Source organism: Gymnoscopelus microlampas (assembly GCF_963454915.1).
Source record: "Gymnoscopelus microlampas genome assembly, chromosome: 3".
Lineage (NCBI taxonomy): Eukaryota > Metazoa > Chordata > Actinopteri > Myctophiformes > Myctophidae > Gymnoscopelus > Gymnoscopelus microlampas.
In genome coordinates, this window is record NC_139940.1 from 22,855,066 (window position 1) to 22,880,311 (window position 25,246).

Consider the following 25,246-nt stretch of genomic DNA (forward strand, 5'->3'; position numbering starts at 1 on the left):
GTGGTAAAAGTGCTCCATGAGACTGCTAGTGGCAATGATCTTTATAGAAACTTCACAAAACATCTTTGACAGGTTTCACAGCGCTCATGTTAGTGATGTTCTCAAGCTTTGGAACTAAATTCCCCTTCCCACATGCACTGAAAGCCAATCCAATGGCACTGTTCCATATTGGCATAATGTGGGAACAGGAGCCAGTGTCAATTTCCCTAAAATTTCCTTCCATAAGACACCGAGTATCATTTACATAAAGTTTCACCCACCGCTTAAGTGGGAATGAAAGTGTCAGATTTCTGTAACTTATGACCTTGCTTATGTGGCAACGTAGACGAAGTGGCTATTTAAATCGTGCGACCTGTGAGCACAGCATTCATTTTTGGCAAGGAGGATTTGGCAAACGGTAAGCAAAACAGCTGATGTCTAGGAAAATGTCTAGGAATTGGAAAGATTCCAAAATAATAATACACTCTACCGCCTCATACATTATGTAATACCTTGTATTGCCTAGTCTTGCGGGCTATTAGACAGCATGCGTGAGCCATCCCACAATGGCTGTGGGAACAGACACCATGCAGAACTACATGACTATCCATTGTCATTGCTGGATATTTTTTATGGATGAATCATGAATGAATGAATGAGTGAATGAATTCATTATTTCATTCATGGTTTATTGAGGTTATACAATATGAATGACAACACTACAAATGATGTGGATGTAAACAGATTCTACATGAATGAATATATACATCAAGCTTTTCCCAAAATCAGTGACTGAAAAAGAAAACAGGCTGGAGGCTTATTATTACCTACTGTATATCCTATGCAATCCATAAAATACCCAAAATATCAGCAGCATTTTAAAAAAAACTAAAGAGAACCAACGAAAAGCAATTTACTTTAAGTTATAATTCTTGGAGCTAATCTCCGGCGCCGTTGGCCCAATCGCAGCGAAACTGTGCACACACACTCCCTGGATGCCAGAGCAGAACCTCTCCCCCGAATTGTTCAGATCGGCCTGTTATAGCGCCACCAGGAGGCCGATTTTTGAACAAATATATATTTGTTATATTACTCCTACAGATTTTGTCCAAACATCACACAAATCGGTACACAGTATCTCTATAGATAGTCATGGGATCAAGACGGATCTGTCCGATTTTTTTTACATTGCTGGCCCACAATAACCTAGCTGACATGGCGGAGACCTGTGCTCCGAGGAACACTTTTTCTATTTATTTTATACTTTCTTTTTTACAATGGCCCAAGTCATTAAATGCTACACTGAAAGATTCACTGTTGCTTTATTCTGTCTGCCTTCCTGCTGCATAATATTCTCTACACAATGCCTACACCTTTGCACCTTTGCCAGCCAAGCGGTCCCTACTGAATCTCTCTCTGTGAGGCAGATGGGTGTTTGTTCATTCCTAAGCTTCGTCATCAAACAGCTGGAGGTACATACCAAACAGACCATGAAGATGCAGCAATGCAGTAAAAACACTATTCCCAGACACTCCTAAACAAGGAAGAGTATCGAATGCATGTAAAGAGAGTAGGCTATATGTGTGCAGTGCACTACAAAACAAAATCAATAAAAAAAACTCCAATGCACTCCAAAGGTAAAAAGACTTATTTTCTTTATTCTCAGCCACTAGCCCCGGCGATACGCATTGGGTTTGCTAAGAATTGGTGTAGCCAAAAGAATAAACTTAAACTTGGATGTCTGGAGATTAGGTTTGATAAGTTCTCTTCTGCAATGCTGTTTTTTCCTTCCGAAACACACTTTTTGTTGTGTGCCCCCCCCCCCAGCTTGCTCGTGTCCTGTCGGCTGCAACCCACGACTGACACAACCTTGGCAAATACAGTACCTGCCCTTTTCTAGTTTTAGCTGAGTGTGTCATTCATTTATTCAAAATCTCATAGTAATGTTATTTCTCAATATGGATCGACTGTAATGATTTTATATTTAGATGCAGCTAGAGATAACTCATCCAAGATATAAAGCCTCGTATGAGTTATCTGACTACAAGTACAGTAAGTGTGCAACTCTGTAACGGATTTTGATTAGAACTATTATACTAACAACATTCAATTTCAACAATGACATTTCCCTGGAGCGAGTGTACAATGACCTAATTCACCATGTGTCTGCATTAGCGTCTCAGTGAGCGAGCACCTGTTGTAGCTAAAGATAGATGCCTGGTCGTTGTGGAGAGCTCAGGGCAAAGTGGCCTCTCTTAACAGCACAGAAAGGGATGGAAGAGTGAGGTTGATTTACAGGTTAGCCTTAACACTGCATCTTAATTAGCTACTATCCCCCCCCCCCCTTTCACCTGATCTCTAAACTCTCTGTCTCCCTCCCCATCCTTCAGATGGATCCAGTGCAGAAAGCTGTCCTGCATCACACACTTGGGGCCCCTCCCTCCACCAAGAGGAAGCACGTCTCATGCAGTGTATGCCAACTGAGGTTTAACTCACAGGTAAGTGACTGAAGATGAGCAAATATGGCGCTGACATATATTGATAAGCAGAAAAGTCATGTCAAGTGTATTTGTATAGCCCTGTAACTGTTACAGTCCCAATGGCTTTTTAGACCCAACAAACAGCAGCCCCTGCCCTTAGAACGTAAATTGGGTGAGGAAAAGCCCTTGAAGATGGGAAACAAAAAGGAAGAAATTTCAATAAGGCTTATTTGTGTAAAAAGTAAGTAAGTACGTAGAAGAGGCTTATTGTCAGTATCAGCTAAGATCATCTCCATTTTAATGCACTAGATCCCTGGATTGGTGGGGTCGAGCGCCACACCTATCATCAGCTCCCAGTACTTACCTCTCTATATGCCACACCCAAGCTGTGCCACTCATACGGTGAGTTGACACTGCCCAGACACTTACTGTATAACAGTTTTACATTACTTTTTCAGAATTGTATTTTATTTTACGTAATTGGTCTGTCTTAGGACCAACTCTCAGATGCTGGCTTTGCCTCCACCAGCTTTGAGACTAAATACTGACCCCCCCCCCTACATCCCAAATCCCCCATCATTGCTGCTATGGTTTTCTTTACAGAAGGTCCGAATGTGTGTCCTGCCTGTACACATTCTTACTGTGTATGGTATTTTTCTTGTTCTTTTTATTTAATTAGAATTAGCTCTATCTTGTGTACATTGTATTGCTATTATTAGCACAGTCTTGCAGAACATTCCACTCTAACATTTGTCTGCTTTCACCTGTATGAGTCAGGGACAAATAAACCCTCTTGATTCTTAATTATTGATTCTAGAGACAGTAAATTGAGGGCAGAGAAGCAACTAGAGCTGGGATTGAACCAGGTATATTGATTACGTGGTCAGAGCATCTGGTCAACTACCAGCACGCCCTCGGGAAGTTTGTAGGTTTTATTGCGCTCCCATTTGAGGTTACCATGGATACAAAGGTTCTAGAAGGTTGATGATAGCTACACCATCATTGGGCAGTTCAGTGTGATAATGTAAAAGGCATGTGTCTTAACTGTTCCGCAAGGGAGGGAGGGTACCTCCCATTGTGGGCATTGGAGGAATTTCATTGAATAGTATTGTTAGGATTTAAAGTTCATGCTGGAGCCACAAACCACCAGGAAACAAAGGTTGCAATCAAATATCCAGTTTATTTAGCCGGATAATGATGAATAGGGTTGACATTGGGTTTCATGATGATGCCATGGTTCTAAACAAAGACATAAAGAAAAAAATTATAATATCATGCCAGACAAAATATCAAACATAAATATGGCCTTTAAATTATATTATACATTTAGGTATATCATCAAAATAATAATAGGCCAAGTATTTACTTCATAATATTAAACATCTAAATATCCATATAACTCAAGTTCATCAATTCTTAAATATAATCATATAATCCACATCACCAGAAGTAAAACACTGGAACTTACATTATACCGGGTTTAACAGACGCATGGCAAACATCAGTGGTACATCAGCAGCACACGGCAAACACAGGCCGGCTGCATGTGTTTGGAAACAAAGGACAAGGGGGGAAATGGGAATCCAGTCCTGCTTTTAAAGTGGGAGGAAGTGAGGTCACCACCACAGGTACCAGTCTGAATCCCATTGTCTCCTTGTGGAGCGGAGGGGAAATTAACCTTGCAGTTTCTGACAAGTATAGAAGCCATGTTCATCAGTACAAAGGGACACACACGAGTCAGTGGCCTCTCATGTGAAATGTTTTTAAATAGGAATGAGAATGAGATCAGTACAGTGCATTGGTTAGATTTCATTGGATATAGTTGGACAAAGAAAGTGATTGCTGAGTCTGTAGGAGTCAAGAGTTTTTGAGTGCTCGATTTAACAGGTTGTATTATCTTGTTCGTAACAAAAGATACACACGGCAATGTAAGGGAGGGATACGAGAGGGACAGCACTTTACATAAGATAAGGGAGGGAGTTTCAACCATGGGTGTGTCATGATACTACTGATACACTGTTGTTGTGCTTTTAAGTTCCTGCAAAAAACGAATCCAGAGTAATTTAACTCTAACATTGTCAAAATGTTGAGTGTTAAATTAATACTCAGGATTGTGTGCGATGTGTTGGGTCTGTGTATTGCAGTGACAGTGTATCCCAGGATAATCAGACATTATGTTTGTCTTGCCTGTCAGTAAATGTTGAGGGAGAAACGTCCCAGTGTTTATTTGACTCGGCGAGTGTACAAATTGACTCTTATGGCTCCATGTTTACACAGGTTGTACTGTGAATTCATCACATTGTCAAGCTAGCAATGTAGCATCAAAATGAAACTGGTTTGCTATGCAGAGCAGGGGTTTGGAATGGCCTGTTGTGATCAGCACAGCAGATCACTGGAGCAGGAAGCATTGGCTCTATTTACCAATACCAACCAGTGAGGGATCTGCCTTGTTGTATGCAGTGTAGATTAACTGCTGATCTCAGTACATAAACCTTCTGTACAAAGAGAGCAGAATCAGCAGATACCCCTTACAGTAAAACATTATGTTGGCTAATTTTGGCAAACGGCTGGCCTGATTGGCACCAGATTTCTTGTGCACACTGCCAGCAGGACAAGGAAGTAAATCTAAAATATTTCTCACACGGACTCACGTCGTTAGTTAATTTAACCTTCTATAGATATGTATTTTCAATGTTACATTTCTTTACACTCTTCATTATTCTATTATGCCTATATATTTAACCCTTTAAGACCGGGAACGCATCTGTGTCATTTTAAGATTTCTTTGCCGCACTATGAGCTTTGTATATCTGCTATTTTTGAAAAATCTTGTTGTTTATTTTTCCAAAAAACTGTTAGGATTTTGTTTTTTTTAAGAATTGCCTCAGGTCTTAAAGGGTTAATTGTACAAATGTTTATTTTTTTATTTCACACTTACTTTGGTAATGGGATTGTCCCATGCCAGTAAAGCTCCTTTGAAAATAACTGAATTAATTTGGGAAAGAGGGGGGGGTGATGTGCAAATACTAGGAGTAAATTTAAAACCCACAAGGGCATGGAATGCAACCTGGCCTGTTATGCCTGGGTAATCCTGAAGTGTTCAAACTGGGGACACACTTATCACGGTAAAGCCTTTTTACTTTAATGCACCTTGCTATAAAGTGAACAATGAACCAAAACACACAGGCGATTGATGCACAGTTAGAACAATCAGTGTACTAACAATGTGCTGGTGGGTGGGCTGCATTTCCCAAAAAATCACAGTGTCTGTGTGAGAAAACTGTTCATTAGCAGGCTTGAACAATGGCAGGGGGGCTTTTAAAACACTTTTAAAGACTTGCGCAGTTTTATTTGGTGTGCTTTGGACTTTTATTGCATCACATGACCTGGATTTATGTAATGTTTGGATAGCCCCTTCCAGGTCAGTCATTTTGTCTGAAGAAATGCTTTTTTTCCCTTAACTTCAATGCCTGTCAGGCTAGGTGACTGATGGACAATGTCAGGTTCACAACTCTTGTCCAACCAGAACTATTCTTTCCCCCAGGTCAACTTTCTCTGTGTTCTGGACCCCCCACCCCCAATCCCATTATTACGGTGTGAACCCACCCACAGAACAGCCCTGAAACAACTCTTTGATTGGTAACCACTAGAAAGTGTTCCCACCCACTCATACCACACTGACAGTATCACAGTTTAAGAAATGGCAGCACAAAGCATTTCTATTCACCTGTCAGGCTGTGTGGACTTACTGGAACAATGGTGGTCAACAAGTACTTAAAATACCTGCTTTTCGCCTTCAACTTATTGTTCTTTCTTGGTGGAACTATTTTGCTTGGTTTACACATCAGCTGCAACCCTGCAGACTACCACAGCACTAAGCAACTTAACCCAGGAGTAAATCTCTTGATTTTCGTCGGAGCTGTCACTCTGGGTTTTGGCTTACTGGGTTGCTATGGAGCCCTCAAGGAGAGCAGCTGTCTGCTGTCCACCTTTTTTCTGGGTCTGCTGATAATGTTCATCATGCTGGTCGCAGTAGGAGCTCTGGGGTGGATATCAAGAAGTGAAGCGGCGCAGAATCTGGTGCAGGACGGCATGAGGAACCTGGTTCCTCTGAGCGAGCAGAAGATGGAAGTTCAGGAGTCATTCCAGAGGGTGGAGAGGGCGAGTCAATGCTGTGGGTTTTTCAAAGGACATTTGGATTGGGGTAACGGCTCTACGGTGGTGCCCAAATCTTGCGACTGCGTTGACACCTCTAGGCAATGCACGGTGCTGGATGGACGGGAGATCTACTCAACGCCCTGCATGAAGTATGTTATGACATGGCTGGATAGAGTGTCAGACTCCCTAAAGGACACGGCCTTTGGCTTTGCCATCCTGATGTTCCTGGGCTTGGTTGTTTCCAAGGTCATGATTTGTCATATACGGTCATCTAATGACCTCGATGGCAGATGCTTCAGAATCTAAAGCTATAGCGCAGTGGTGGAAAAAGTACTCAAATGTTTTACTTAAGTAAAAGTATCAAGACTGCAGTGTAGAAGTACTCTGTTACAAGTAAAAGTCTGGAATTAAAAATGTACTTGAGTAAAAGTGCAAAAGTATTGGTATCAGAATGTACTTAAAGTACCAAAAGTAAAAGTACTAAAATGTTTGAAAATAGCAGATCTACAAGCTCACAACGCGTCGCGCATCGCGACGCGTTGTGAGCTTGTAGATCGGCTATTTTCAAATATCCTAGGTATAAAATAGGGTCAAAGTGGTTAAAGTATGTTTTATAATGTAATAATGTATATATGTAAAGTAACTAGTAACTCAAGTTTTCAAATAATTGTAGTGGAGTAGAAGTAAAAGTATAGACAATTGGACATACTCCAGTAAAGTAAAAGTACCTCAAAATTGTACTTAAGTACAGCACTTGAGTAAATGTACTTAGTTACTTTACACCACTGGCTATAGGTCATCAAGTTTCTAAATATAATATCTGTCTGTCTGTCTGTCTGTCAGACAAGTTGAACAGTTCAACTTTTTAGTTTTCATGTCATTGTGTCCAGTAATACCTGGATTATTTATTTTTTTCTTTTATCCTCCCCCATATGCTGCTACCTGTCTTTATTTACCTGTACTATTGCCAACTTTAAGTAATTGTTTTTATTACATCCAGAATGGATGATCATTATTATTATATTTTGCTTAAAATATACAAGTTTTTGTTAGTCTGCAGAGCATACCATACCAACATTGCACTGCTTGAACCTGTATATTTATCGAATCTTGAAAATTAGTGCAATATATTTATTTGTCAAATAAACATCTTGATAAAAACCTCTTATTTCTTTAGTAAGCTTGAATTTTTAAACCAAGTAGCTAACATTTGATTTGTTTATGAAACAAGCTATCATCAGTATTTTAAAAGTCCAATCCACAATTCTTTTCTTCCCAGATAATCAGAATTACCGTTATTATTCATATTACCTTACTGTCTCATTCTTCTTTGTTTCATTATTATTACATATATTTTGACCTCTTTTTTCTTCGTTGTTTTGCCAATTCCCTCCCACACATTTCAGTGTTGCCACTGCTTTTGTACCCTCACCTGCCAGTGAGGACCCCCCTCTGGGGGGGATGTACTGTGGCGCCTCTGTCTCCTGCTCCTCCAGTTCAACATTCCCTGCTGACAGGCGCCGCCCCAGCCCATAGTTGTATGTGCAGTGACTAAGATCCCCCTTCCCGCCCGACTGCTCTCCCCCGAACATGGCCAATTGTGTGTTTTGATTCTCAGCCAAACCGGATGGCCCGTGGTGGATTAGATCATGGGTGGGTGATCATGCCAGTCTTGGAAAACGGCTGGCGTTACTGTTATCATGCACCCCGAAAAGGGTTGCCCATCCCTACTTCTTTTCTTGGTACAATCGATTTAATACTACCCTGAGTTGATGTATTTTGTAGAATGAAACTGAAGTGTTTTCGCTTTAAATTGCTGGCATCCCTCCTATTGTGTGTAAGTGTGTGTGCGTATGTGTGTGTGTGTGTGTGTGTGTGTGTGTGTGTGTGTGTGTGTGTGTGTGTGCACGGCTGCGCGCGAGTGCGTGCGCGCGCATGTGTGTGGGTGTGTAAACAACTATCTGGTGGTGGACAAAATGTTTTTATATGGGGTTTCCCGTACCCCATGATTGAGAAGCCATTATTTTGGGCATACTTACATCTTGAATATTTAAATCAAAGTTTTGTATTAAATCCGTAATCCTAGACTCTCCTAATTGAAATATGCACTATATACAGATATCTATTACTATTCCTATAATAACAAAATGCCAAATTTAGAGTTCCCAGACACTTTATTACAATTAATTAAACTTTCTCTTTGACAGTAATGAGATTGGGGTTTGTTTATGGTCCCATATTCCCCACACCATTACAGTTCACAACAAGGGTTAAAATGTAGAACATTTCAAGTGGTCTGCCATAAATACTTGTTATTTTTTATGTACTTGTAAAATGTTGTTGTAAAAATAGCAAAAAGGGTGACAGCACATTAGTTTTCAGTGTCATGACTTTGCTGGAAGGACTAGGCTCTCGTTTTACATGCAAGGCACTTTACCTCACATTCCTATCGAGACAGACTGGAACATGTACTGTAGGGCAGGGGTCCTCAATGTTTTTCAGGCCAAGAACCTCTTAGTGGAGAGAGAGAGATGAAGCAGGGACCCCCACTACATATTATGTATTCATATAAAACTTTTCTTATTGAACTCATAGATAGCTGCATAGACTTGTTTGACAGCACTATCATCAGTGTTATGTAAATTAATGTTTTTTGTTCATGTGCATTTTCAGACATCCAGCCACTTAAACCCTCAATAGTTGGTGTGCTCTTTTTTTCCCTCTACACCATGCGTTGTGAGCCTATAGATCTGCTATTTTCGGTGAATGTTCCCCCTGCAATTAAGGGATGCTCGAGTTTAAGTGGTTAATGTAAAAAAAAAGATTTTTGGCGGCCCCCTGTAGTAACTCTGAGGAGCCCTGGGCCCCCTGTTTAAGACCCATGCTGCAGGGCCTCATTGAGGGATACTACATGGCTGATGGCCATATTTACTGCTCCAGGGAGCAAATGTAAACAGTGTTGCCAAGTCTGCTATTATAAGCGACTTTGGGCTTGTTTTCCTGTAAAGTCGCTTGTAAATATAGGAAGTTGTGATGTAGTTGGCTATTTGGGCTTGCTTCAGTTTCAACACTTTACTGTAACCCATCGCATTGCGACGTCTTATGAGCATGTAGATCTGATATTTTAAAAAATAATCTGGAATGTTTTTTAACACAAATCTTGTATGGGGGTCACTGGCACAAAATATTTTGGGGGTCTGCAGACAAATACATATTAATTCAGCGGTCCTTGACATGAAAATGTTTGAGAACCACTGCTCTAAAGACAGTAAAGTTTGACTGACCTGCCCTAGTCCCTTATTTTGGACCACACTGCCACACTCTTTGTTTAATAGAAAAATATTTTTCACTCATAGAGCATCCAGAAAAAAAACGATGTTGTCTGTCTCATGGGCAAGTGTCACAATTGGACTTCAGCAATTAATCCACAAGTATAGTTGATGAATATTTGTTGAAAATTATCTAATGGCTGATGAAGTACGATACACTACTTACTGGAAATGAATGAGTGTCGCTCCAGAAGGAGATCCACCATTTGGAAAAAGTGATGCCCACATTAAAATAAGATTGTTAATCATTTCTGGAAACACTTTTACGTTAGGAGTTGTTTCGCTCAAAAACCTTCCTACAACATTAATGAAAATATAATAATCTATATTTTTGAAATATTGGGTGGTGAATACAGTGTAGTATAGCATTTTGGAATGAAGCCACTTTGACTTATACCTACTATACTACTATACGTTTCATTTGACTCACTTTTTAGATGAGCTGATATACTGATTTGTGTCTAGAATATCTGGAGGAACAATCATCAGTGATTATGAATAATAGGAAATGGTATAGGGTGAAGGGTTAGGTGACATTGGTTCTCAAAGTGGGGTCCAGGGACCCCCAGGGGTCCTTGGGAGGATACCAGGGGGTCCCCAGCAAAATTAGTTAATAAAGTGTCACAATCATTTTAACACCTTTATATATTTTATAAAAAAAATAGCAGATCTACAAGCTCATAGTGTGGCACCGAGTGCCGTGCTACGAGCTTGAAGATCTGTTATTTATGAAAAATCTTGAAAATGTGTGCAAAATAATCTTTCAATCATTTTCTTTTTAAGTCTTACATTTTTAACACAAATCTTTGCTTCTGGGGGTCCCTGGCACAACATATTTTCAGGCGGGGGTCCGCGGCCACATACATATCAATTCGGGGGTCCTTGGCAGGAAAACGTTTGAGAACCACTGCTGTACAAATAGCACATGCTATGCTGTGGCTGTTTCTACAGGAGGGGTGTCATCGGAAAGCCGTTTTCTACCGTTAAAACAATACGGCATGTGCTCATACAATGGATTCTTCTCACAAGGCAAAAGAGAAGTAGGAACAGCACTTTATTTAACAGTTTGTGGAGAACATTAAATAGAATGGTCCCTTTGTCTCAGTGGTCTTCAGAGAAACCCCCGCTTACAGCCCATATAATTGCAGTTGCTTACGAATGTCTGCCGGGGATGTGTGGCTGGCACATTTATTTATTCCCCCCTGATACCTTACTTCCTGCCACAGGCTAAATTCCACGCGGAAGTGTGTGGAAGTAAACAAGGACAACTAAAACTCTTTGCATATGCCCCAGATTTCTGTGTGCCTCTGTAAATGTGTTTTGAAGGTGAGCCTTGGTGGCAAATACGTGTTCAGACTTTAAAATCCCACCCATTTAATCCATTAAGACCGGGAACGCATCTGTGTCATTTTTTAGATTTCTTAGGCTATTAAGAAATAGAAGATATACAAGCTCATAGCGCTGCACTCGGTGCCGTGCTATGAGCTTGTATATCTGCTGTTTTGAATCGCCAAAGAAATCTAAAAATGACACAGATGCGTGAAAATTGTGAAAATGTGTGCAAATCTTTGAATATGTATTTTTTTAAGGGAACATTTGTAAAATATTTTTGTTCTAGGGACCTCCAGAAGCATAAAGTATAAAATAATGGTTATAGCTCAAATCTAAAATAACACAGATGCGTTCCCGGTCTTAATGGGTTAATAAATGAAGAATCATGGGTCACAGAGAGATTTATCACAGGGAACCTTATTATTGTTGATGGGACATTAAATGGTTGACATTCAAGAACCACATCTATACAAGGATTACTGGGTATTTCTTCTAATTGTGAGCGCTGGCTCGGTAATAAGCCTGTATAAGGTTATGCAAGGTTTCAACATTTGCTGTTTGCCATCATTGCAGAAGTGCAAGGCCTATTTACTGTCAAGCTGTTAATTATGTTTAGTCTGTTCTGTTTAATGACTCACTGGTTTTCAGCTTCAATGTTGGTGCAGGCTTAGTTGGTTCCTGTTTCAAACTGCAGCCTGTTATTTTTCCTCTTGCAGAGTCAGGCCCTGTCCCACTATAAGGGAACCAAACACGCCAAGAAGATCAAATCTCTGGATGCACCGAAAAGCAAGCTCAAAGGCTCAGTCGGCACCAAGGAAACCAACAACCAGGAGATGTCAAAGAGCATCGACACTTCACAGATCCTCAATGGCACCGACAGGAAAGGTTGGTGTTTGGTCGCCTGTTTTAATCACCAAGCATTGTTTGTCACTGACATTTAGTCCATTTTATACCGGGTGTGTTTTTCTTTGATAGTCAATCATGAATAGATTAGACGCTGCAGTTGCACAAATCTATCATTTATTTCTTTATTTTTGTCAAACTGCTTTCTTGGCCATGTCTCTTTGAAAATGAGATTCTTCATTTCAGTGGGGGACATGGTAACTGAGGTACAAATATATAAAGAAATCAAACTAGACAAGGTGCAGATCATTTAGACAGATTTTACTGTGCTCGTCCATGATAAAACCTCCCAACTCCACAACTATGGCCAAGAAGCCTTCATTTCCTCCACTGAAGTAGTACTAACACCACCTGTAATTAAGTCATAAAACTGGACCATTAGACCATTCCTTCAGACTTTGAGTATCTAATACATTTCTAAATTAAATTGGAAACATATTGTGTTGTTGTCCTCTGAGATTAAGTCTAAAGTTTGAATACCTTTACCCATGGTGTCTACTTTTCCAGAATTCCACATGTAATTGCATTTAAACTAGAAGCACATTTCTGGAGCTCACACTCAACATCTCAAGACACACAACTTAATGTAAAACTGCTTTGTGTCCAACCATCTATGCTACCAATGAACATAGTAACAGAATATTACATGAATAACCTGGTAACTTAGCTTTGGTTTTAGATGTTGTGTTATGTTCAGAGTAAAACATTAGCTCAGGTTTCCCACTCAAACTCCCTTGGTGCCAAAACACGCTTCAATTACAAAATAATTTTGTCCACCAGGATTTGTATATACAAACCTTAAGAGACCTTGACATTAGTTGACAGCAGTTCAAATGCAATATCACCAAACAGACAAATGGCTATTCATTATTTCCATTACTGACAATGCTGAACAAATAGGAAAAAGAAGAAAATAAGAGAGTAAAAACAAAACAAAACGAAACAAAACAGCACATTAAGCCTTGGAGTCTAGCTACAGTAAGTGGGAGCGGCGTTTTGTCACAAGTGGCATTGGGTAATGAATATTAATGTGCTCAGATGTCAGAAGAATTAATTGGCAAGGCGGGTAAACGCTGCATTATCTGAAAGGCTGAAGTATTTGACGCTCTATCAGTGCCAGATAACTCCCACTAATGAAAAGGCGAGGTCAGGGAAGAGTAATGACCATACATAGAGTAGGCTGCAACAACAGGAAAAGTGGACCTTTGTTTGCTTTTGCAGAGTGGGCACTCAGTGGTGATGTTTTGGTCTCAAATGTGACAAAAAGCAATTACATTTCTCAGGCTCCTGCTGTGTTCAGAGAGAGTGGGAAGGATGAATTGTTTATGTTCCGAGAAGAATAATATACGGTAGAAGGTGTAGAGTATATGAAAGAAGGGATTTGGACGCTATATAGCATATCTATTTTAGGAAAAGAGAAATGCTACCTATAATCACTGTTCGTTTTTTTTTTTTTTTCTTAAAAATAAATAGAAATAGAGGTAGTTAGTTAGAGAATTATTTAACTAATCCAATTGTAATATTATATTTCACTTCAACTATCTATTTCAAATGTTGGATGCCTCGTAGATTAGAAACCCTAATTAGGTTTCAGAGTTCTATGTGCTCAAAGTAGGAAGATAAAGCCAACGGTGTCGCACACAGAGAATGGCAGAGAATAGCAGATCTACAAGCTCACATCCGCGACGCGTTGTGAGCTTGTAGGAAGTATGAATCGGTTTTAGGAATGGAATGCTGCTGTGTATCACAAGAGGAATGTGAATGGGGAAGAACCAGTGTCTACAGTATATATGTGAATAGTGTGTAGTGTATAGTTGTAGGGTGGATGGATCATGTTAGAAGGCAATGTGTCATTTGTGTTTTTCCCCTTTCCCTGGGAGGTTGTGTCTAAGATGGACAGCTGGCCACAGTAAGATATTATAGATTAGCATGATGACTCAGCCTGCCTGTCAACTGTGTGTGTGTGTGTGTGTGTGTGTGTGTGTGTGTGTGTGTGTGTGTGTGTGTGTGTGTGTGTGTGTGTGTGTGTGTGTGTGTGTGTGTGTGTGTGTGTGTGTGTGTGTGTGTGTGTGTGTGTGTGTGTGTGTGTGTGTGTTTGTTTTCACACTAGTGGAAAGAGAGAGAGAGTAAAAGAGAAAGAGACAGAGAGCGGATAATAGATGGGCAGAGATAGGAGAGACAACTAAATGAAATTGAGAGGGAGCGATAGAAAGATGTAGAGGTAAAGGACACAGAGATAAAGAGGGAGACAGAGACCCAGACAGAGACAGAGACGGGAGATAGAGAAACAGAGTCGGGGGGGGGGGGGGGGGGAGAAAGAGACAGACAGAAAAAGGGAGAGGAGAGGCAGACAGACAGATAAAGATGGAGCCAAAGAGATGGGTGCGAGCGACAGAGATCGAGTGGAAAGAGAGAGAGAGGTAGAGAGAGAGAGAGAGAGGGGGGGAGAGAGAGAGAGAGGGAGAGAGAGAGAGAGGGGGGGGGGAGAGAGAGAGAGAGAGAGAGAGAGAGAGAGAGAGAGAGAGAGAGAGAGAGAGAGAGAGAGAGAGAGAGAGAGAGAGAGAGAGAGGGGTGCCCATAGCACAGCCCGCCATCTCTCAGTTCCAGTCCACTGCCTGAGGAAATGTAGCCTGATATTAGCTATTAAAGAGCAGATTGTCAGGGGAGCCATGCCAGCGCTGACAGCAGCTGTACAATGTAGCAGTCTGCAGGCTGCATGGAGGCAGGGGGCTCGCACAGGCTTGTTCAGCCATCAGCAACACCGCAGTCCCCACTGAAACTCTCCTCCCGCAAAAAAGACCCCCCAAACCCCCCCCCCCCCCCCCCCCCCCCCCCCGCCCCACACACACACACACTTTTGTACCTCAGCCCTGAATGCACTGGGCTGAAAAAATCCCTTACAGAACACACATCAGAGAAAGGAGCAAAGAGTTGGTGATTAGACCAGCTCCTCACCTGCGCAGAGCTGCAAACGTCCTGGTTTGTGGGGGAAGTTGGTCATGAGTGTGTGTGCGTGCGTGCGTGCGTGCGTGCGTGCGTGCGTGCGTGCGTGCGTGCGTGCGTGCGTGCGTGCGTGCGTGCGTGCGTGTGTTTGCGTGTGCACGTCCGTGGTTGCAAGTGTGTGTGTGTTTGTAGTGCGTGCGTGTGTGTGTGTCTGTGGGAGGGGGTCATAGGTGTTGAATGGAATTTGTCAGGACTCAAGAGCCTTGAGGGATTGCTGTCCTTTAATTTGTGGCCGAATATAATAGGACGCAATCATTTTAATTAAATGGCTTAATCCAGCAACATTGAAAAAGGTAATCAGATCTTCAGGGAGCTTCGTGATTGCTTGAAAGACTAAACGGAGTGGAAGGTTTTCAGAGCGGTATTCCCGCTCTATCGCTGATGCTTAAATCTCTTGGGGAGAGGTTTACACAGACGAGGGACGGGCAGCTGTCCAAGAGGTTTGCTGTATCAGTCTTGTTCTCTTGTTTTCTCTCTTTGTCATGTGCCCACACCCACCCTCTCTCCCTTTCTCTCTCTGTTTTTACTGTGACCCTATTCAATCCGGGAACGCATCTACAAATGTCTTCTAAATCCTAACAGTTTTGACAGTTGAGACACTTATTTTGCTATAATATCGGTGCTTCTCAAACTTTTTTATGTCAAGCCCCACCCAAAATGATATGTATTTGGCAAATTTTTAGTACCAGGGACCCCCAGAAGCAAAGATTTGAATTACAAATGGTCGCTTTAAAAAATATATATTCAAAGATTTGCACATTACATTACAGTCATTTAGCAGACGCTTTTATCCAACGTGACTTACAATAAGTGCATTCTACATAGGTAGGGAACGAAACTTCTAATCACCAGAAGTCTTTAAGTGCATTCTCTTCTAAAACAAGCAACTAAGAGTATACCTAGCACTAAGGTAAAAGTGCAATATATCAGCTACCTACTTTCTTAAACAGATGAGACAAATAGGAAAATCAAATGAGCAAGAGCTAAAACAAATAAGTGTATAGAATAAACAAGATCCAATAAAACAATAAAACAAGCTCGTACAACCAGTTAACAACAAGTAGGCAAGGCGAAGAGGAAGGGTAGCGTTTCCTGAAGAGGTGGGTTTTCAGCCTGCGGCGAAAGATGGGCAGTAACTCTGCTGCCCTGACATCAGTGGGAAGTTCATTCCACCACTGTGGGGCCAGAACAGAAAAAAGCTGTGACTGTGTAGATCGGCTAGAAGGACCACTGAGCAACGAGACAACCAGTCGCCCCGAGGCGACTGGTGGCCTCATTGCTCAGTGGTCGCTCAGTGGTCCTGCACAAATGTTCAAGATTTTTCAAAAATAGCAGATATACAAGCTCATAGCGCGGCACAGAGCCAAAGTATAAAATAATGGTTATAGCTCAAATCTAAAATGACACAGATGCGTTCCCGGATTGAATGGGTTAAGGGGGATTTATACTTAGTTGTACGTCGGTGTCACGCACCAAATATAGCAGATTGTATATAAGCTTATCTGCGATTTTTGGTATGCAACCAAGTATAATGGGCCCTTTAATGTCTGTTTGCTTTACTTTTGTGTTACCCCCTCTCTTTTGACCTTATATCTCCTCTCTTTCCTCTCACCCTCTCATGTCCCACGGCCTCTCCCGTTCTCCACTGCATCCCTCTCTCTCTCCCCCCTCTCTCTATCCCTCTCTCCCTTGCCCTGTTATTTTTCTCTCTTGTCTCTCCCACTGTTGTTCTCTCCTCAATGCTTGATCATCACTTTCTCTTTCATTGAACTTTTCACTTTTTCAATGCCTATCACTGGGCTCGTACTGTGATATATTTCCTCTTTTCCTCCCCTCTTCCTCTCTTCCTTCCATTCATTCCTTTGTTCCTTTATCTCTTTTTCTCTGTCCTCCTCTCTCCTCCATGCTCCCTTTTGGTTCTTTCATTCCTCTCTATCTTCTCTCCTCTCCCTACATTGGCTGTCAGCTCCCACCCACCCCACCTTTAGATTGATCACAGTCATTACCTCCATTAATGAGCTGGGATAGAGTTCTTAACTGGGCCTCCCAGAGCCAGTTAGGCCACAGTGAGTGAGGATATGGATTACTGGAGGCTTCCCAGCATGGAGGGCGTCCTCGGCCAGCCAAAGTACACTTTAATCACCTGCCCTCTCCGACGGCAAATGGCTCTTTAATGGCATTATGGAAGATGGGTGCACTGCGACACAAGGGCAGATGCATGCATGGGTTAACACGGGTTGACCTTATGACCCAGGTCTTGAAATGAAAAGGCTAGCTTTTCCCCTCAGCTCATGTCTCTTTCCTTTGGGGCTTGTCCGTTTTGCAAGGTGTTGACACGTGAATATTAGTTACGTCTTTGTTAACCACATTTTTCAACCCTATTTCAGGCATAGGGAAACATTTTCCAAAAATATATAAACATAGCGGAAATAGATGTGCAAGCTCACACGTATCGCATTGCGACACTATTTGTTATATTTGTTGTGTGACGAAGTACAGTAAGTGGTTAAAATGGTTTGGTGCTGAACCTTAATCTATTCCATCTCGTTCTACTGCAGGCATTTTAAGTCAGGGCTAAACGCTTGCAATTTCATGTAAATGTCGCAAAATGAAAAATGAGAAAATCTTGCTCACATACTGTGGTTGGGAAGTACAACACTGTGTCCATGTACACAGTGAAACACATTGTCATGTACAGTGTAAAAATAAACTGGCCACGGACAGGGACTCAAAGTGATTTTCTTGCACTTTTCTGGATTCAGAGAAGGACAGGGCAGACGGTGCTGCTGAAATCCTGCCCATACAAAGCCGGTGTGATGACAGTCAAGTCTCTGTTGAGATGGCTGTGTCAAGCCTTTGAATTGTAGTGATTTGAAGGTTGTTTTGATGCCTGGTCCACGGCAGCAGGCTGGGAGTACTGTAGGTGGCTGGTAATTGCAGGGAGCTAAGAGGTCACCCCTGCTGCTGTGCTCCTGGCATAAGCATTATTCATCACAAGCGACAAAGTGGGCCACATCATAAATAGGCTACCAATTAATTGTTCATGCACATGGTACATAGCTTGAGTTTGACATGACAGGGCAACGCACTGTAGTCACAAAAAAAGTCGCAATTACGTTGTTGCTGTTGTTCTGAGGTTGGTTTATGTTTATTAGATTTACAACATGGCTCTGCAGGAGTCTAGCTGTTTAGAACAGGGGTTTTCAACTGATTGTGAACCAGGGACCACCACCCTGACTAAGAATCAACCTGGGGACCACTGTTGTGTTGGGTGGGGATATGGGCGTGGTGTGGGGGAAAAAGCTTGAAATTAAATATATGACTGTTAAGGGCTTGATTTAATTCGCTGCACGATACTACGCGCAACATATTCAATCAAGCAGTTAATAGTCATTATTTAACTGAGATATTATGCTAGTGGTCCAGAGCTCAAAAAAGATTGAGAACCACTGATCCATTCCTATCCCATGTTACCCTTATTCTGTTCTCTTAACCTTCTATTAAACTCATGTTAACTGATTCATTGCAACTTATGTATGAGCGAGCAGACACATGCGATTGATTATGGGCACATTTCCTAAAAATGGTGACTCAACCAGGCAACACTTTCCCTTGAGATTCTAACTCCCTTTTCTGCGGAAGTTCTTGACGTCCGACTTCCCAGTAACTGACAACATTGACGTCATTATACGTCACCAGGTAATTTAGTGCACTGTTTCTCAACTAGTGGTCGATAAAATAAATTAAGAAAATACACATTTTCACTTTCCTACATTACTAAATGCATGGTCAGGGTGGGTTCAGTATCATGGTCGACATCATGGTCAGTAAAAGGCCGTTCGCGTCAGTAACCTGGTGTCAGTGTCATGGTCAGCATCATGGTCAGTATCCTGGTGTCAGTGAAGTTCAGGCGTAGTGGGAGCTCTGTGTAGGATTGTTCAGTCTCATGCCATAGTTCTTGTCTAGCTTTCGATAACAAGGCCACTCTGGCCTGTGCTCTCACACACAGTGATAAACATTTTTGGCTGCCTGCTCCAAACACCATGAAAAACACTCTGCTTGTATGATCAATTTATTCTTAGAAATTATTTTTTCAACTGATTTAATATTTGGCAATCAATCAATGAATTGACTAATCATTGCATCAGTTTTTATGTATTTTAAAAATCTGTATTTAATACATTTCTCAGATCAGTATTTTGTATTTGTATTGTGATACATTCTTTGACCCTAAATTAGTCATTTGTATCAAAATACTTTTGGATGTATTTTCGCCCATCTCTGTTCGTGTCCTATCCGGTGCACCGTCTGCTTCATATAGCTATATTGACATTGTCAGCTAGTAGGCATTGTCCTACCCGACTTCAGAGTCTAAATGTATCAATGAAAGAGTAGGGGGACCACTTACAAGCACAGTATTTTGTATTAACATAATCTACCATACTTGGTTGGTTAGAATAAAATAAGTCCCGGATTATTATAGCTTTAATCCATTAAGACCGGGAACGCATCTGTGTCATTTTAAGATTTCTGTATCTGCTATTTTTCAAAAATAGCAGATACAAGCTCATAGCGTGGCACCGAGTGCCGGATTGAATGGGTTAATGTTGAAATTCATTATCAGAGTGCTCTTCACTTGGTGTATTTCTTTTTCTATTAAACCAATGCTTCTCAAAGTGGGGTCCACTCGAGGGACCCCCAGGGTTTCTTGAGCAGGTTCTAAATGGACCCTTACAGGTCTGTAACTCTGAGAGCGTACGAATGCAACCAAGTAGATCCTTCCGGGTGCATTTGGTTTCATACACTCTCGGAGTTATGGGGGGGACCTTGAGATTAAAATGATTGAGAACCATGATTAAACCAAGAAGTTTTATAACAGCGTGGCTTCCCTGTGAATCTCTGACGTCCTATTGGTCAGTGTTGATTTCGTCGACTAAAACTATGACGAAGATTTTTCGTCAACTACCTTTTTTCACTGACTAAAACAAATAAAAACTAAGCTACGATGACTGAAACTAAGACTGCATGTATTGACAATTTCGTCAACAAATAAAAAGTAGACTAAAATGTTAGGGAAAGGACTAGTGGAGAAGAGATCCAGTGGAACTAAAAGACAAGTCATTTTATGCTTGTTTGTGCTTGGGTGTTGCGCTCTGAAAAAAGCAGATCTACATGTCTATGACATCAGGCTTGACCAAACATGGAGGGAGAGCAGGGCGGTCTGAGATCATCACTTCACAAAATGTCAAAATAAATATTTACAAAATGTAAAAAACATCCAGGGATTGACATCCCTGGCCTAAGCCTGCAGAATACATTTGGTACTGATCGGTGCAATGGTTTCCGAGAATAGCCACGGACAGACACGGATGGACGGACAGACAGACACACACATTTGGGGGACATTCATACACTACGTACAGAAGACATATGGACAAACATAAAAATTGATTCATACATACAGTATATTTCTATCCTGTTTCATAACATAACAACCTTACCGAACCTTCTTGTCAGAGGTCTAACATATTTCTGGGATTTTTGATAGATGTGCACCCAATGACAGCATAGTTTCTATTGGTCTGACAGTGTTAGCTCTGACACCTCTGCTGGGACAAATATGAGCCATCCATAATGGCTCGCAAAAATAGCATGACATAATTCGCTATTGATTTGTTCTCTTGGCTGGCTGATCTTCATTTCACGTCATTGGGGTATGGAGAGCTGAGAGGTGCTGGCATCGATCAGCAGGTGCTGCCAAGGCAAAATGAAATTTTGTTAAATGAGCGTGCAGTCCGGTGTATTGTACACTGCGCTGTGACATGTGGTGCTCTTTTGGGATCAAAGTTCATTGATGTATGACTGACTTTAATCCCAACATTTAAGACAATCACTTGTAAGACAATATTGTTTTCCATAGCAGTAATTTGTTTTAAGTGGTGAAGTACTTTCTGATAATCGATGAAATATTGAATCATATTACAGAGTCTGTTCATCTTGATAACCCGGAGTGTATGTAAATTACATTTTTGTTTCGCTGACATAATTCCCATACATCACATTGGCATTTAATCGATTAGCTAACACGGCTCCAGAATACCTAACTAAGAAGTTCCAATTGCATTCAGAGTAGCTGAAACAGTGATGCGAACTATGCAGCCCTCACATCTAGAGTTCGGGCTGCTACGCGACACTCACACCTATGTTGGACCACCGATCCAACCAATATGTCTGAGTCATAGTGTTGTACCCGTCTGTCTGCATCCCTTTTGTGCCCATATGGAGATCTCTGCACCTGTGTCTCTTTTATGCCCATATATGGAGATCTCTGTATTTTTTAGTCCTTGTCCCTTTTATACCCATTGATGGAGATCCCTGATGTCATCAGTATATGCCCATATATTGGCATGCCCATATATGGGTATATCCATATATGGATACAGTGCACCAAATCTCTTTGCCGAAATTAGCTGATCTACAAGCTCACAACACATTGCACTGTGACGCGTTGTGAGCTTGTAGCGTAGCTAGTGTTCATGTGGTTGAAACATATTTTCAAAACATTTCAAGGTTAGCCACATGCACAGACTGTTTACACAGCTTTTGCCAAGTGCGTAATGAAGCCTTGAAGCATAGGATTGATTCCATGCTCACAATGTGTTTCCCTTGACAGATGCAGCACCCCTACAATTAACCCCTGTGCTCAAACTGGCAAAACCTCTGGTATCACTGGCTCTCCCTGTCACCCCTACGTTGCCATCCCTGCCAACGGCATATCCAAACACCACCGCCACATCTCCAGCCATGGAGTCTACCTCAGCCGTTGGAGGGGAGGAGCCTGGCTCACCTTCAGACCAAGGTTATTGTAGTTTTGTTTTTGTTTTATTTTTTATTTATTGTTTTGGCTTTCTGTTTTCAATTTCGGTTTAGTTTTCAAGTATTTTTTTAAAGGCTGAGTTTTAGTTTAGTTTCTACAAGCTCAGAACATTTTGCTTAGATCAGTTATTTTCTCTATTTGTGAAGAAAAAAATATTGGAAGATAATATTTCATATCCACCCATTCTAGGCTTTTGTATGAAATATTGACAAAGACCTTTTCTAAGGACATTTTCTCTATGTGATTTTTGTTAGTTTTGGCTAGTTTTGTAAAAAGGAAAGGAAACACACAATTCAGTTAGTTATTAGTTAGTTATCATTTTTTGTGAAGCCTTTTTATTTCAGTTAACTCAAATGTTTGTTCAATTATCGTTTAGTTTAGTTAGTAGTAGTTAGTAGTTTTTTGTGTTCGTTCTAGTTAACTATAATAACCTTGCATTCAGACCCAGATACAGAGCCAGAGGCCAATGGTGAAGCAGAGGTGGACAACGAGACAGAGGAGGAGAAGGCTCGACGTCTTCTATACTGCTCGCTCTGTAAAGTGGCCGTTAACTCTGCATCCCAGCTGGAGGCTCACAACAGCGGTGAGAGACACGTCCTGACATTTCTGCTGTGTCCCTGCGGCTTGTGAGCCAAGTCACTTACCCTTTAATGGGTTTTTGAAGGGGAGTTTCCTCTTGGCAGTAAAGAGCATTTCCAATGAAGAGTCTTCTTGTTTATCAATTGATTTTGAGTGGCTCTACTCTCTACACAGTAAACATTGTGGTGTAAATTTAATACTGAGATTGTACAAATGTAACCATGTTGGGTTACATTTGTACAATCTCTTAGTTACAAATGGATTAATTAACACTGAGGATATTACTGATTGTTGCAGAGCTGTTTGAACAGAGGACAAAAGGGGACTACAGATTAAAATAAGCTTGTTGTCCACTTAAATTCCATGATTTTTTATTAATACATATTAAGTTCAATTGTCAATTTGCCAACTTCAGTGTTGAAAAGATAGCTCACAGTTCATGTTAAATATTCTTATGCTTTTTACACACTTTTTAAACATTTCTCATTTCTCATTACTGCTGGAAGCCTGTCTTTGCTCATGAGATCAGTGCAATGAAGCTGAACCAAACTGTAATTTTTGCTGTGTTTTATGCTCTGAAGGAGGCTAGCCGTCTATAAGATTGTCTGTCTGGACCGTTCAGCGCCAAATCAATGTTTCGTGCCTTCTCTTCCAGGAGGTCAACTTAGTGCCTCCACAAATTTATTTTTCACATTTTATGTTTTCTTAAACGTTTAACTTGAATTTTATAATGGATGTCAATGGGGCTCAGATCGTGTTGAAACCATGCCCAACTTTTGAGATCACTGATGTCATTAATGTCGTCAATGCACTAGGAATGAATGCTAAAAGATGTGTGCAAGCGTAATACGACCAAGGATGTGATCCAATAATGAGGTTAAATACCTTTTTTGTGAAATAAATAAAGTCCGCACACTGGCTCTCGGCTCCACTTTTTGAAAGCAGCATTAAAAAAGTGTAGCCAAGAGCCAGTGTGCAGACTTTATTTATTTCACTGTTGACCTGCCGTTTGGCCAGTACAGTATTTTGCGCTTATGTTCCTTTTGTTTTTCTTATCATCAAATGCGGATTCCACATCACTATTTTATTTGTATTTATTGTTTAGGTACGAAGCACAAGACAATGCTGGAGGCCAGGAGTGGTGTGGGCGCCATCAAGTCCTTCCCTAGGCCAGGGGTCAAGAGCAAATTGGTCCCACCCGTCAAATCAACAACAGGCCTGCAGAACAAAACATTCCACTGTGAGATCTGTGATGTCCATGTCAACTCAGAGACCCAACTCAAACAGGTGTGTCAACTTCAAGTTTATTATCACATCAAGTTTACAGGTGTAAAATAGTTGTCCGTACAAGCTCCAATGATTTGCAGTTATAGAGAGAATAGAGAAAGAAACAAAGCAAAAGTCAGATAACAATATCAACTATACATATGGTGCATACTCAAAAAGAAATACAAATGTGGCAGAATATCACAGTCTCTTGTGCAAGTAAGAGACATATCACTTAGAAGCAGTCAAGTACTGTAGATATCAAACATGTACAATGTAGGTGCCAGTGGCAGTGCAGGAGCAATGGTGTGTGTTCATTGTCATATACTGTACTGTACATAAAGTGATAATGTATGGCGGTGTATGTCGCCAAGACTGACATGGCGACAAGGCTCAGCGCTTCAACAGCCTGATAGTTGACAGGTGGAAACTGTTCCATAGTCTGGACGTGTTGCTTTTGATACATAGGTATTGCTTCCCTAGCCTGCCTGCCAGCAGCGACAGATAGTGGCTGGGGTGGTGGGCGTCCATGATGATCCACTCAGCCTTGGCTACGCACACCTTCTCATATAGGTACATATATCTGCTGTCGGGCAGAAACCAGCTAACTCCAAAATGTTCATTTTTCAGGAAATGAAAAAAACAAAACAAAAGGTGGAGTTAGGAGGTTTTGTTCATCATTGATAAGAACAGCTGAATGGACCTCCAAGCTCACAATGAGGTTGGAGGTCAAAAGGGGTGGAGCCTGGAGTCAGCAAAACCAGCTAACTCCACCCCCATTTAGTGGACTTAGCTGGTTTAGCAGACAGTTTGAGGATCGAATGGAGTTAGCTGGTTTTGTCAGAAGCGCTTTTTAATACTTTTCATTGGTTCAATATTTGTTTTACCAACACACAGACATAAAGGGTGTTCAATAGCACTGATTTGTGGGAAAAAAAATGCAAAAGCGTCAAAATGGAGTTAGCTGCTTTCTGCCCGACAGCAACGATATACAGTATATCCGCTGAAGACGCACTGGGCCGTCTGCACCACCCTCTGTAGCGCTTTGTGGTTGAGGACGGTGCAGTTCCCATACCAGGTGGTGATGCAGCTCGTCAGGATGTTGTAGAACGTCCTGAGGATGGAGCTGGATAAGGATAAGGATAAGGATAATTCCTTTTAACAGGTCGTTCATAAAAGTCCTTGCGGTCTTGTTTCCAATGAGAACCTGTGAGCAATTAGGGGTTAAGAGTCTTGCTTAGGGACAAATTTCATTTCATCGACACATATACTGGCCTGGCCTGGAATCGAACCTGGGGCAACCAGGGCCTCTGGCTCCCTAGGCGGGCTCACTACCCACT

At 41.3% G+C, this 25,246-nt stretch overlaps 1 protein-coding gene across 5 annotated transcripts in view; it reads left to right on the forward strand.

Annotated features, from left to right (window-relative positions):
• Positions 1–25,246, forward strand: part of znf385d (zinc finger protein 385D) — a 57,314-nt gene that overhangs the window by 25,027 nt on the left and 7,041 nt on the right. For 2 of the 5 annotated variants that reach the window (XM_084052635.1, XM_084052636.1), the window contains exons 3-8: positions 2,370–2,477; positions 2,769–2,861; positions 11,995–12,163; positions 21,858–22,043; positions 22,504–22,644; positions 23,746–23,927. In XM_084052635.1, coding sequence (XP_083908761.1) covers positions 2,370–2,477; positions 2,769–2,861; positions 11,995–12,163; positions 21,858–22,043; positions 22,504–22,644; positions 23,746–23,927 — 879 coding nt within the window. The remainder of the gene's footprint in view (positions 1–2,369; positions 2,478–2,768; positions 2,862–11,994; positions 12,164–21,857; positions 22,044–22,503; positions 22,645–23,745; positions 23,928–25,246) is intronic. The other 3 variants (XM_084052638.1, XM_084052639.1, XM_084052637.1) reach the window with 2 other exon arrangements.